Here is a 13,350-nt window from a genome sequence, read left to right as displayed (position 1 = left end):
TTTCTGTTGGAGAACAGTTTTCTCAGAAAAACCGACTGGCTTCAGATAGTCTCTCCTTGTTTCATGAATCAGATGCTTCACAGCCTTTCTGTTTTAAAATATGTCCTAAAAATGATAGTGATAGTGGGCTACCACAGATTAGAAATCTGCCATCAGAATGTGAACAGGACTGCAAGAGTTAGAAGGATGATTTAATGGTGAAATATGTGTTTATTTGTTCCAGTCTGTCATCAAGATACTGGGGGAACTCATTTGCCAAGTACTTCTTTGCTTATCAGCCTTGACCAGTGCTTTTTTTGGATTAATTCATCTCTGTCTCTTTCTGTCACTTCCAAGTGTAGCTGGATTTTTTGTTTCCCCATAAATGATCCATTAAATTTTCATTCTCTTTCTTCCTCCTGCCCCACCCCCCCTTTCTTTCACCAGGCTCCAATGTTTTCCTGGTCCCGGCTGAGAGATGCTGACCCTGTTCTCCGATGTGAAATGGCCTCTACCGGGGAGGTATCTTTTTTTTTTTTTTTTTTTTTTAAACCAAATCGCCTCTAAACATCATGAATCTTTGAAAGTGATCTTATTTCTGCCTGAATCATGATGGCATGTGTAGCTTCTTTAGAAAATTGAAAACATCTTTCTTATCCGTAAAAACACATTGTCCTGGAAAACTCTGTTGATTCAGCCACTGGATGTCCCTCTTTACCTGCATGTCAGCTCCCTGACTTGAACCTGGTTGGTGTGACAGCCTGGAATGAGTTTATCTGAGAGCTGTCGGGTTCTGGGTGGTTCTCGGTGTGTCAGTCTGTTTTATGAATCACCTGTTTTTTGACAGACAAGCGCTTACAGCTTTCAAAACCCCCAATTGACACATGCCATAGTAACAATATCGAGACTCCAGGTCATGAGCATTTGGTCTTGGAACGTGCTAGTTACTTAAAGGCAACAAATATGTGTGGTGATATTTTTGTTGTTGCCTGGTAACCATCAAGGCATGTCCCAAGGTGCAAAAGGTGAGAAAGAGTGAATAAAATGTGATGGCTGCAGTACTGACTGTTGGTAGGGTGAGGGGGGGACTGGGTTACTTTACCCACTCTTTCTACAGCACGGCTGTGAGGTGCTTCCGAAATGTGTCTCTAGTGTATGCGTGGCACACTGTAAAGACACAAAGCTGTTCCTCTTCCTGCGTAGGCTCAGCACTGATGGGACCCCTCACCTCTCAAGGGGTACAGGTTTCTATCTACATCATTTGAAGAGATATTAACTCATCTAGAACAAAGAGGTTTGTTTATGAGTTATTGCTGAGCTGTCAATAGCTTCTGTAGAAATACCCAAGCTGTCTTTAAACTTGCTTGCTCCGTTACTTCTAGAAAAGAGTTGTGGTGGCAAGAGACTTATTCTGGGCTAGAAAGCCAACTTAGGAAGTGATTAAATACTGAGGCAATTAGATTAGGCTTAACTCTGCTCTACCATAGCTAGGCAGGTGGCAGAGCCTAGGCTGCTTCATTTGATATGCACTTGGGTATGCCTACATGAGCTGTTTTCATTGGGAAAGACTTATCATTTTAGTATGAGAAAGCACGATACCCGGATACATGGTAAGAACAGCCTTAGGTCTCCTACATCTCTCCAGAATTACTTTATTTTGCTCTTTATAATGTGTGCAAAACAGTATTGCGGAAGATTTCCTTTCAATGTAGTTAATGGGCAGAAGAAAGCCAAGTGACTTCTGTGACTTCCTTATTTTCAGAACAAAATTGACTACACAGACAGCACCATCACAACCCCCTGAAAAAAAGAGGAATAAAAATGTAACTAAGGGCAAGAATTATTTTTCTGAGCTTTATATGGAGTTAGAGATTACCTTGGTCATAAGGGAGGGATTATTAACTTTTATGAGTTGGAAAGATCCATATTCACAAATGCTATAAAATGTGACAGTTATGAAGGTCTTTCTTATGAGTGAAGTAAGGATAATAACTTCCTTTGGGTAGAATGCTCAATTATTCCTCAAAGACATTTTTCACACACACGGCTTGATTTGGGCTTGAATTTGTCACGTCTATCTGGCGGAGATGTATTTTGTTGGGAGTAGTAGTTCCCACAACAGTAGAAGACACAGTGCTGGGGGATCCCTTTGAGTATTGTGGCTGTTTTGACCATGCCGTAACGATAAACCTCTCCCAGCAGGCTGGAAACCCCTTGTCCAAGCCTACAAGGCAGGGGGCTGTCCACCACCCTAGAAAGTCCAGGATATACGTAGCCCCTCAGCCAGATACACTGTAGAACAGACTGAATACTCAAGGATGAGTTTTTAGAGAAAAGCTGACATACAAGTTGTCATGATTTTTTTTATCCTTTCCCTTGTGGGATTTTTGTTTGTTTTGTTGTTTTTTTTTTACTTCAGAAGATCTGGCAAATCATTATTTGTTCTTCTTACATGAAATACTGGTTTCTGCTCACCATGGTAACAGTCAGACCATGAATGTGAGGGCTCACTCTGTGATGGGAAGGACCATAAGAGGGAAATGGGAGAGCAATTCTCAATCAGCCTCTTTATCCCATCTGTATGTGTGCGTAGATTTGTTATTTCAGAGAGAAAAATCTGTGAGTTTCTGCTTCTGACTGTTTTTCAACAAGTGTGGAGTTGTCCAGAAAAAGTGAGCATTGGGTTTTCTCTTTTTTAAATTTCACAAAAGCTCATGCATTCCTCTCTTTGTCATCAGAATTCCAAATTTTGACAAGGAACAGAGTTTAGTTCTACAGAAGATCATTACTGTATGACAGTCTGTAAGCAACTGAGCTCCACAGGCAGTTCTGAATGATGGAGACTGCTAAATGATTTTTATCCATTTCTTTATCAAGTTTTTGTTTATATAAAATAAATTATTATGAATTGGCATGATTGTTGTTTTCTTAAGTGCATACTAACATTTTACTTGAATTTTGTACCTCTGTGGACTTCTCATGGAAAAGCATCTTTATATACTGTGATTTATCTTCACAAGAAATGCCAGAAGTACATGACAGCACAAGTGCTGTCTTACCCCAGTTTGCAGCGTACACACAGAGAAACATGCCTGCATGCAGAACAGTTACTGGTATTTAAGCATTATATAATGTTAAACAATTTGCAGTACACTCACAAACACTGGAGCAGAGGCTGTGTACAGCATTCCCATAACTCAGCAGAATCGATTGTTGTTACTCCTTGGTGTGCTGTTTGAAACTAAAGCGTTGCTTATTCCTTCGTTATTGCTTCATTAAAATTATGAGATTTGTCTGCAATGATTTTCTGATTTATTTTCTGTCCCCCCTGCCTGCAGACTCCATGCAAAAGCAATCTGATTCTGCGTGAAGAAGTCAAAAGACCCTATTTAAAAATTTCATTTCTGTTTCTTTTTAAAGCAATAGTTTTGGGTTGGTTTTGTTTTTTCCCCTCATGCCGCCACCTTTGTGCCTTTTCCCAGGTCGCATGCTTCGGGGGCGATGTGTACTCTGCCTTCCGGAAGGCTATTCTTGCCACAGGGTTTACATTTCCTAAGGAAGGAATTTTGATTGGAATCCAGGTGAGTCCAAAAAGCCAAAGCTGAGAAAGGACTGACAGAGAGGAGTTCAGTAACTGTTGCCTTGTTTCCATTCGTGTGTCTTTATGGTTTAAATGTGTTTCTCTGCAATCCGTCTTGAAGTGCAATAAGACAGTGAGGAACAAACACTATGGAGAGATCTTTACTCGTTTCCCTGGGGCTGGCCTGTTTTTTTCCCCTCTGTCTCCTGATAGTTTCCACTGGGAGCTGCAAAAGTTTGCTGGGGACAAACCCCTGGGATTGCTGCAAGCAGAGGCCTGGGATTGGAGAGTTAGAAGCCACCTTCCTGCGGGGAACAAAGCCCGTAGACGATGAGTTCAGAGAAACATCCCAGCTAGAACTCAGAGCCTGCTCGCTCCCACCGAAATGAGACCCCTAGGGATGCTGCTTTCCAATCCTGACATATAAATTCCCTTCATCTGTACATGGCCTCATGCCCTTTTGAAACCAGTTTCCCTCCACCCCGCCAAAACAGTGAGTTTCCATACTGTAAAGCTGGACCTGCTAAGCTTTCCCCATAGATGCATATATGTCATTCCAGGTAGAGCTGTAGCGTCATCCGACGGTGTAGAAAACATGACGTTGTTAAAATGTTGTGGGACTAGTTATTGGTGTTACATTGTCAGGCAATGAGACCTCCACAGAGTATGGCACTGTCACATTCCTCTCCTCATTGGAGTCATGATGGGAATGTACGTGAGTGCAGTGGGGCGAGGGATTAAAGGACAACAGTCTTCACCCTGCAGCCTGCTTTCCTGGCTGCCTAGAGGCATGGCTGCCATTATTCCTTTCCCTGTTTGATGACAGCACATGGCCTATATTGTTCCCTACTATGCAGCTCCTATCAGCTAGGAGTAAGTAGCTCAGAAAGGAAGAACCAACACTACATTTATGTAGTAATGTTTCTGGTTTCTGTATCTTGCCAGAACTCTCTCTTCTTAGGGACTGCCTCTCAGACACATATACTGCAGGTCCGGTGAGTCCATACCAGACTAGAGCTTGGACTTTAGGTTTTCATCTCTTGCTGTCAGCATCCCTCAAAGTCGCTATATGGGACAGAAAGTTAAAATGGTGTCATTATGGGAATGTATTCCGGTTCAATGACTTCTGCAAACAGCCTTTACATGAGGGAGTTCCCAATGGGTTTGCCTTAGGAACAGCCCTGCACCATTCACAGTTCTGTATCAGTAAGGAGGATGTGCGTTTCAGGATGAAAAGGTAGCTAGGCAGAAAAGCAAAAAGTGTTGGTTCTTTATCACAGGATAGTTACCAACTGCAGGAGGTGCTGAAGTCAGATACACTTGTAAACTTTGAGATGTGTGTATGATGTTCCTCAAAAAAACCCAGACATTTCCACTGCAACTAGAACATTCTTGGGGCCCATAAAGATAACTGATTGCCTCCTGCCATTTCCCTGTTGTGCTTGTAATAAGCTTATGCCCTACATGATTGCATAAAGCCAATAAAACAAAAAAATAGAATAGATGAATTTTCCTGTCAGACAACTGGGGTGTGAAAAATGCATTGGGCTGTCTGTGCCAGCAGAGGATGTGAAGGAAGTGTGTGAAAAGTGGCCAGAAAGGAACATGGCTTCTGCTAACACAGATTACCACTTAGTCCTTAAATATATATATATATACACACACACATCTATGGATTGAAGCTGTTTTTCTAAGTTACCTCAAATTAGCAGAAAACTCTTTGCTTGCTACCTAGATAAAGTTTAAAAGTTCACTATGAAACTCTGGGCAGTTGGTACTGTATGTCTACTGTATATCTAATCATGGCAGATTTTAAAACAGCACTTAAAAAAGGGGAAAAGAAAAGTCAGGAGCAGAAAAAAGGAGAGCGCCCAGTGTTTAAAATTTAAGCCTATTTTCCCGATAGCAGCTAAAAGGGAACAGGCAGCAAAGAGTAATTTTAGCGATAGAAAGCATTTATGTGGGTTCTGTGTCAGTATCTGTTAAACTGAGCCAAATGTTCTTTGCACAAAGGTCTTAAGAAAAAAAAGAAGGAAAAAAAAAAAAAACCTACCTCAAAAGCTCAACCCTCCAAACCTTTTAAAAGTAACAAGACTCTGTCCTTTTTAATGAGTGGTTTGCAGTTCATTTTCTTGCAAAAAAAACCTTGAAAACAACAGATCAATCTCTCTCTGAAGGTCTCTCTTCATCTCAGCATATTTCTTATATAATTAAACTCCAAAACAAGAAGTGTAAAGTTAATGCTGAGAACCACTTATTGCTCCCTCACCACTCTTGGAGCTTGTCACCTACCTACTTTTCAAAGGTCTGTTTCAAAATCCGCCAGGCCTGCAGGCAGAGAGGGGACATAAAGCCTTGTAAGAAGGGAAGGTTGAAATCCTGACCTAGACTTGACATGTAGACTGAGTGGTCTTCCCTGAGTATTACAGGCTGGAGGAAAGGGGAGCCCTTCACTGCAGAAACAAGAGCCACGAGGATCAAGGCACAAGGCAGGCTGTGAACATGAGCAGCGTTGTTCTCATTTTAATCACAAACATGAGGTCACGTACCTCAAACTGGCCAAGTTGTCATTGTATCCTCGGAGGGGAAATACAGGCTCAGAAGGACAGATACCAGGACGCCCTTCTCCGTGATCACTTAATGTTTAAATGTCATTGCTGGGGGGGAGGGGGGGCGGGCGGGGGGGAGGTCCCTCCGCAGGCAGAGGCCTCTGGCTTTCAAACTGTGGGGTGGTTTCTGCAAGCTGTTCTGGTACACTTGAGGCTGATTCTTGTCAGGAGCACGTACACCAGCCCACTTGGTTGTCTCTGAGGAAGGTGCTATGTTTCATCTGCAGTGGATGGTGAACTCAAAACATACCCAGCTTTCAGAGGATTCATTGCTTCATGATTAGCTGCTTGCTCTGATTTTTAGACTGGACTTTTAGGTCTTGGAAAGAGAGAAAAAAGAAGCTAAATGGTGGTGAATTCTGCTTCCCTCAAAAGTGTCTAGGCTCAACATGTTTAGGTTATTTGGTATCCTGCATCTTTATGTCATTGCTATTAATTATGTTGAGGTGAGAGGAGGCTGCCTTCTTGAGGGTGAAAGTCAAATAAGTGTACTTAACAATAGTAGAGAGGGAGATCTTTTGTTTCCTTGCAAATATTTCACTCGGGTATTTTACAAATCAAGAGTTAAGTGGCTGTGCTGTGATCTGCAGTCCAAACAGGTCTCATACGCCCAGGTAATGAATCCACCCTTGCAAAGGGGGATCCATGTAGAGTACTTAGAGGTTGCAGTTCCAGCAGTAATCCTACTAGGGCCATGCAGAAATGTTGCTAATAAAGTAATGATCCTCAAGGTCAAACAGGCGAGCGCTCCTTGACATCTGCGGGACAGCACAAGGCAGGTTGGGCAGCCAGCCAGGACCTCAAGCCCGCTGGATTTTCCTTCAGTTGTGAGCACTTTCTGACACTGCGCAGGTCAAGGTTCCGCAGGATTTTAAAGGCCCGATGCTCTCCCAGGGTAAATGGAATATGGCTTTCTTGTTAGACAAATGAATCTCTGCCAGTTTATGCAAGCTGATAATCTGACCTCTTTTCACAATTTGGAGAAATCTACGATGCTGAAACCATGAGTCTGCCATTAAATAATTTATATTTTATGCAAGAGGAGTTGAAAAGCTCATTTTATTTTCTTTCCTGATTGGGCTATTCAGTGATATCTCTGGGATGGAATGCATCTGTCTTACATCTGTGCTGGTGACCACGAGATGCGGAAAGCATTGATGGAGTATTTTATTTTTAAATCCCAGCACTCCAAGTCTGTTGTTTCAAGGTAACCTTCTGCCTTGGTTCCTTATGTACCAGAATTTCTGCATGCTGTACAGTGGATTTGGATACAGGATTCAAGATTATCATAGGAGATGAGCTGGCTTCGTTTTGAGCTGGATCGCAGTGAGAACTGGTGTAGCTGTGTTGAATTAACTGAGGATTGTAGTCCTTTACAAATAGCAAGGCATGCTAGCAAACATGAGAGAGAGGTTATAAGAAATAGAACTTTTCCGCCAAAGGAAAAAGAATACAATTCTCCTACGATAAATATCTTCCACTAAATAAATCTGCTTGTACTTTTCACCTTTAGTAACTAATGGTTTCTTACACAGGTTCTTTCAGCCAGCTTGTAAATCTCAGGCTGCTCCGATTCAAGCTGACAGCTGTAATTTCTTTTCATGGAGAGGCTGCTTTATGTGTCACAAGTGTTCAGTATATGTTTGATAGAAGTTTATAATACTGTTGTGAAAGCCAACCCCCCTGACCAGAAGGCAGAACCGTTCTCTTTGACTGGGAAGCTGCCAACCCTGTCACATTGTATATTTATATTTTCCAGTTAGTGTACAGAACGAGATGGCTTTCCGAATGAGGTTCTTTCTGAGTGCTTAAAAAAAAAAAACCTGTTGACTCCTTTTCTTCATAGGAAATCATTCACCCTTCAGAATATTGCTTTCTCACCCATAAAGGTTAAGCCATCAGAAGCTCCAGCAGGGAGAAGGGAGCTTGCAATAACCTTACTTGCAAATGGCCAGACCAGGCTAAGGTTAAAAGCAAAGTCTGGCCAGCCTTGGCAGTGAGAAGGACACGTGTCGCATCTGATCTTTGCATTGCTGTACCATCCAGAAGAAAGTTACACTGGGATCAAATTTTCACTCACCTATTGCTCTCAAATGGCTTGTTCAAGTGCAGAAGTCTGCAGGAGGTTGTCTTATCTCTATTTCTTCTAAATTATGTTGGATCTATGTGTGCTTTGAGAGAGGTGCCCTAGGTACCTGGGCATTCAGGTCCCCATGGGAACAGGGTGTCCCCGTCTCCTGAGAGGTTTTGTGTTTTCCTTTTCCATATGTCCATGGGAGTTAGAAATTACCTCACACATACACAGGCTCTTCTTCATGTGAATTTGCAAACAGAGCATCCAAAGGCAGCCCAAAGCCTGTCCATATTTGTTATTTGCCAGAAGAGAAGGCCAAATGTTTGAGCAATGATCGAAAAGATGTTTAAGAGCAGAGGAGACTCTAGTTGGTGTATGTGAGAAGGCAACTGCCCAGATATTTAATATGCAGTAGTAAATCTTCTGTAGGTGCAGTTGAACTCAGTATGGGAACACTTACTCTGGTGTTGTAACAAAATGTGTCTTAGCTGGGAGTGAATTGGGCTTCAGGATCTAGACGGTTTTCTTGGAATGGCACTGTACATGCATATTCAGGCATGTCTGCCCACACACACAAACACCCTCTCCTCTTAGCACAGTCTGGAGGAGCTCTGTGTTGCCCAACAAAACACTGTTTCTAAATCCTAGCGTTGATGCTGTATCTAATAAATTTCCTTTTTCAGAAGTCCTTCCGCCCCAGATTCCTCAGCATAGCAGAACTACTGCATGAGGAAGGTTTCAAGGTAGGTGGTCTCAGTTATTTAAAGCTAGAGAGTTTTCAAAATCTGAAATGTACTCGGCCTGCTGAGGAATGAAGAACTTTGGAGTTTATTTGGAGGCAGAGAAAAAAGGAAGTTTTCAAAGTACAAGAGGGATTTTTAGCTGAGTGATCTGTAAAGTCAGCAGGTATCACCCAACTAAAAGTTTTCATGATTGTTTAATTGAACAAACAGGACTGAGTCATGAGGGCAAGAACAACCCTGGCTCTGCTATCAGCCTGCAGCCAGGATGTCACATTATAAACTCCTCTAAATTCTCCAAGAAACAAAAATGCCAGCAGGATGCCATGTCCAGGATCCCCAGGAGGGGAGGAAGGGGAAACCTTTTATATGGAGAAGGTCTTTACAGTGCTTCATCTTCAGTGATATTCACAAGCTATGGACATATAAAATTTGTGGTATTTACATCCCTCTTGTAACTCTTCTGCATCATTTTGCATCCATATTCCTACTGAAAGGTAGCTAACAACATGGCCACAGAAGATTGGCAAGAGCTTTTTAGTATTAAGTATTTAAATACTATTTTCCTCAGTGGCATTAGTGTAATTACTGGATTTACAGTTGTGCCCTTCAAAACCTAGTGCTAGGAAAAAAAAAAAAAAAAGGTGGCAAAAAAAAAATTTATAAGTGATAGAACTTAAGCCCTATTGAAAGTAAGAGGGATTTAGGTTTTGCTAAGCCACTTAACTGCTTCTGGATGTGTTACTACCATTCATTGACTTACCATCCATCAGCAAATCACAGATAACAAAAAGATGGGAAAGTCATGCTGTTCTCTGTGTGTGTCTCTGTATGGAGAGACACCCTTGTGATGAAAAATGCCCTCCAAAATCAGCTCTGATAACCAGGCTGTGTGCTGGGTCAGACCTGCATGAGTTAAATGAAAAGTTTCAGTATTATGAAGCACAGAGTAAGTAACCTTTTCCTTTAACAGCTTTACGCCACAGAAGCAACCTCAGACTGGCTCAATGCTAACGGTATCCCAGCAAATCCTGTGGCATGGCCCTCACAGGAAAGCCAGAGTCCGAGCCTTCCTCCGGTCAGGAGGTAAGAGCAATACTTACTTTGTCAAATTTGTGTTAACATCCAGGACAGCATATACAAGGGGCAAATTGCTGGCCCTGTGGAGATCAATGATAGTGATTTAATGGGACTTCAGATTCAATCCAAAAGTTTTGTTTTATCTGACTCTGTCTGGAACTGTCACAGCAGGGAGGTTTCAGCTTAATTAATGAACATCTCATTGAACAGTCCTATTTAATATGGCTTGAATGTATTGCTCCACATTACATTTTCATGCAAGGGTATGTGGGATCTGAATATGTAGCTTTTAATGATAGTCAGTCACGCCTTTAACAGAGTTGTGCTGAGCTGTATGAAGGCTGAATATTGCTTTGCATCACTGAATAGAACAGAAATAAAGCCCGAGTTCCTGAGTCGCAGCTTAGTGCCTTAACCTGTCAACCCTCCTTTCTTGGGATGTAAGACTAAACTCAAATGAAAATTTTCAGTGTTGTTTACCTGCATGCCTATGCTATTCATCATAGATTTTCATTAAGCAAGACACACTGTGATACTGTCTTGTGCTGTATCTTCAGGCTGGTAAGGGATGGGAAAATAGATCTGGTGATTAACCTGCCTAACAGCAACACCAAGTTTGTCCATGGTAATTATGTGATCCGGAGGATGGCTATTGACAGCGGGATTGCTCTGCTCACTAATTTCCAGGTACTTCCCATGTCATTCTTTCTCCTCTTAGTCATAAAAGCCTTCAGACCTTCCAGGCACTTGTGATCTTAGATTCCAACGTGTTTGGACCCTCATTATCTCTGACAAATAAATAATGTGCCTGAAAATCATGGCAACACAATTGGTTGAATGTATTTTCTTTTTGCCACTATACAAAACAACATTGCTAAAAGTAAAACACAAAAAGAAGAAAATCTTGAGTCCTGTACTGCAGCTGAAGTTGCTGCTGTATGATTTTCACTTCAGAGCAAAGTTCTTGCACAGGATTGCCTGTAATGTGTTTAAATTATGCATGGGAACAGGTTTTTTTTGTGGGATGTTTTTCCAGTACAGTCCTTAAACCTTACAGCAGGATGTAGCTGGGCTTTCTTGAATGATCCTTGGGGCAATCCAGTTCCAGAGTGCCATCCAAGTGGAATTGCTGCCTGTGCTGTTGTAGTCCCCAATTGCCAGTCAGTATGTGTTTGTAGCTCCTGACAAACCCCTTTCACATACTGATAGGGGAAGAGATATTTGGTAATGCAAAGTGGGTTTCCTGCTGCCAGCAGTACCTTGACTTCCTTTGCAAGTGGCTTCAACTGTCACAAAAGAGCCTCATCTGGCTCTCATTAAGCACAGCAGCCAAATTCCCGTTGATTTCAGTGGGCGCTGACATGGAACCCAGTGACTTGAACTGGTGTCCAGCTGTGCAAAATCTTCTGCTGTGATTGGAGTGAGTGGAGGGCAGAAAGAATGCCAAGCTGTAAGTTCATAGACAGGATAATGCCAAACATGATTAGCAGGGATGGGAAACTGAAGACCCATCCTTTGCCTACTAGCGAAACACACACTGACAACCAGAACAGGGGTCCCCATCCAAAATTTATTACCACACCTGCTTGATGTATTTCATTGAACCTTTTTGATTTCAGAGTTTTAACCTCCGAGTTTGAGAGAGTAGAACAACCTTGTGTTCTCTTAAGGGCTTGGGCTGTAGGGGGAAACAACAGCTCTCATGGGACAGAGCTGTCTTGCCAAAGAAGCCCAGCACCTCTACATCTCTCCAGCTGGACAGGCAGGCTCCAGAGGGCTGGAGCCAACACCCATGCACAGTCACCCTGAAATTGATATTGATTTGGATGGACTCAAGGACTGGACCTGCATAGTTTCAGGGTGACAGTGTAGAATTGTGGAGCCTGCTCTGTTACTCAGCCTTCTGCAGAAGGGTTTGCAATGCTCAGTCCTCCTCTGCTTTATATTGACAGGTGACAAAGCTTTTTGCTGAAGTTGTCAAATACTCTGGGAAATTGGACTCCAGGAGTCTCTTCCACTACAGACAGTTTGACAGTGGAAACACTGCATAGAAGAACTATCTCCAACCTGCAATCTTACTGCTTCTGGCACCACAAGAGAGAGGGGATCTCGGATCATCCACCTAACCATCTTTTCCTGTATTTTATAGCATCTGCACTGATTGTTTTCCAACTCACACAAACTAATTCCTAGCCAATACTTTCGATGGCTCATTGGAAAGCCATCCTCTCCCTAGCCTCTCCACCATCTTCTCCCCATTTCCACGTAGAATCAAATATTAGTTACTGACTAGATGGGTAGATCCAGACACCACTAGAGCAGAGGAGATGAAAGGAGATACAAGTGATCCTAAATGGGGGTTGCTCCTTCTTTTCATAACCAAGTCTGTTCCTCCTTAGAAATGCCTTCCTTGGGTCCATACTCCCAGCTGTTATCATGCTGGACTACTAGAACCTGGCCCCAAACTCCTATAGAAGGACATGTAGCTTTCTCTCTCCATTGCTGATTAATGAGGATTTTACAACTTTATGTAACAATTAAACATCTCCTGCTTGATCCACCTGATAATACCATGGATGCCTGCCACAGTAATGAGTGTGATAGGAGCTCTTTAAAGACAGATGAACATCAATTCCCTGCAATTCCCTGCAACAGCTGACAGGCATGATGCAGCTACTTTTTGTTTGGTTTTTAACCCTGGCCGAGAATCATCTTCTTCAGCCTGTCAATTTGATGGGAGAGGAAGGCTGTATGTGTGTGTCCTGGAATTGCTTCCAACTTCTGCTCAATCCTTCAGGCTATTATTATTATTATTATTTTTTTAAATTCTGGTTCAACATTCTGAACTCAGGCAGCTGTCCCTGTATCATAAAGGCTCTCTCACAGCTTTGTGTCCAGCATAAAAAGTGGAGAACTCCCCAAAGACTTCTGTGTGTTGCTGTCCAACATTTTGTGCCGTGATTGTGGGCATTAAAATTGAATCCTTTCAAAACGAGGTGAAAGTGTTGCAGTGCTTTACCCCTCCCAATTAAGTGACCCCTTTGCTTTTGCTCCAGCCTTCTCTGCTGCTTTTTCAGCTCTGGCAACGCCTGCAAACAGGCCACATGGTGCATGTTAGCACTTGCTGTCTGCATGGCAAAAGACTTCAGCACTTCTATGGCCAATGGCACTGCATCCAGTGCATATACAGTGCCTGCCTCTGAACGTTTACCAGCTAAGGAACGTTATGTGTCTTTTTTACCCCATGTTGCAGTATGTACACAGCACACCCTGGAGTCTGGAAGATTT

At 42.5% G+C, this 13,350-nt stretch overlaps 1 protein-coding gene across 1 annotated transcript in view; it reads left to right on the top strand.

Annotated features, from left to right (window-relative positions):
- The window catches only part of CPS1 (carbamoyl-phosphate synthase 1), a 190,925-nt gene extending 178,134 nt beyond the window's left edge, over positions 1 to 12,791 (top strand). The window contains exons 38-43 of the mRNA XM_087732304.1: positions 427 to 501; positions 3,462 to 3,560; positions 8,926 to 8,985; positions 9,956 to 10,068; positions 10,620 to 10,749; positions 12,015 to 12,791. Of these exons, the coding sequence (XP_087588430.1) occupies positions 427 to 501; positions 3,462 to 3,560; positions 8,926 to 8,985; positions 9,956 to 10,068; positions 10,620 to 10,749; positions 12,015 to 12,113 (576 nt within the window). The 3' untranslated portion in view covers positions 12,114 to 12,791. The remainder of the gene's footprint in view (positions 1 to 426; positions 502 to 3,461; positions 3,561 to 8,925; positions 8,986 to 9,955; positions 10,069 to 10,619; positions 10,750 to 12,014) is intronic.
- Positions 12,792 to 13,350: the final 559 nt, after the last annotated feature.

This window comes from Nipponia nippon, unplaced genomic scaffold, assembly GCF_047370975.1.
Source record: "Nipponia nippon isolate SJK-2023a ecotype South Korea unplaced genomic scaffold, ASM4737097v1 scaffold_5, whole genome shotgun sequence".
Taxonomy (NCBI): Eukaryota; Metazoa; Chordata; class Aves; order Pelecaniformes; family Threskiornithidae; genus Nipponia; species Nipponia nippon.
This window is presented reverse-complemented; position numbering and strand designations above follow the sequence as displayed.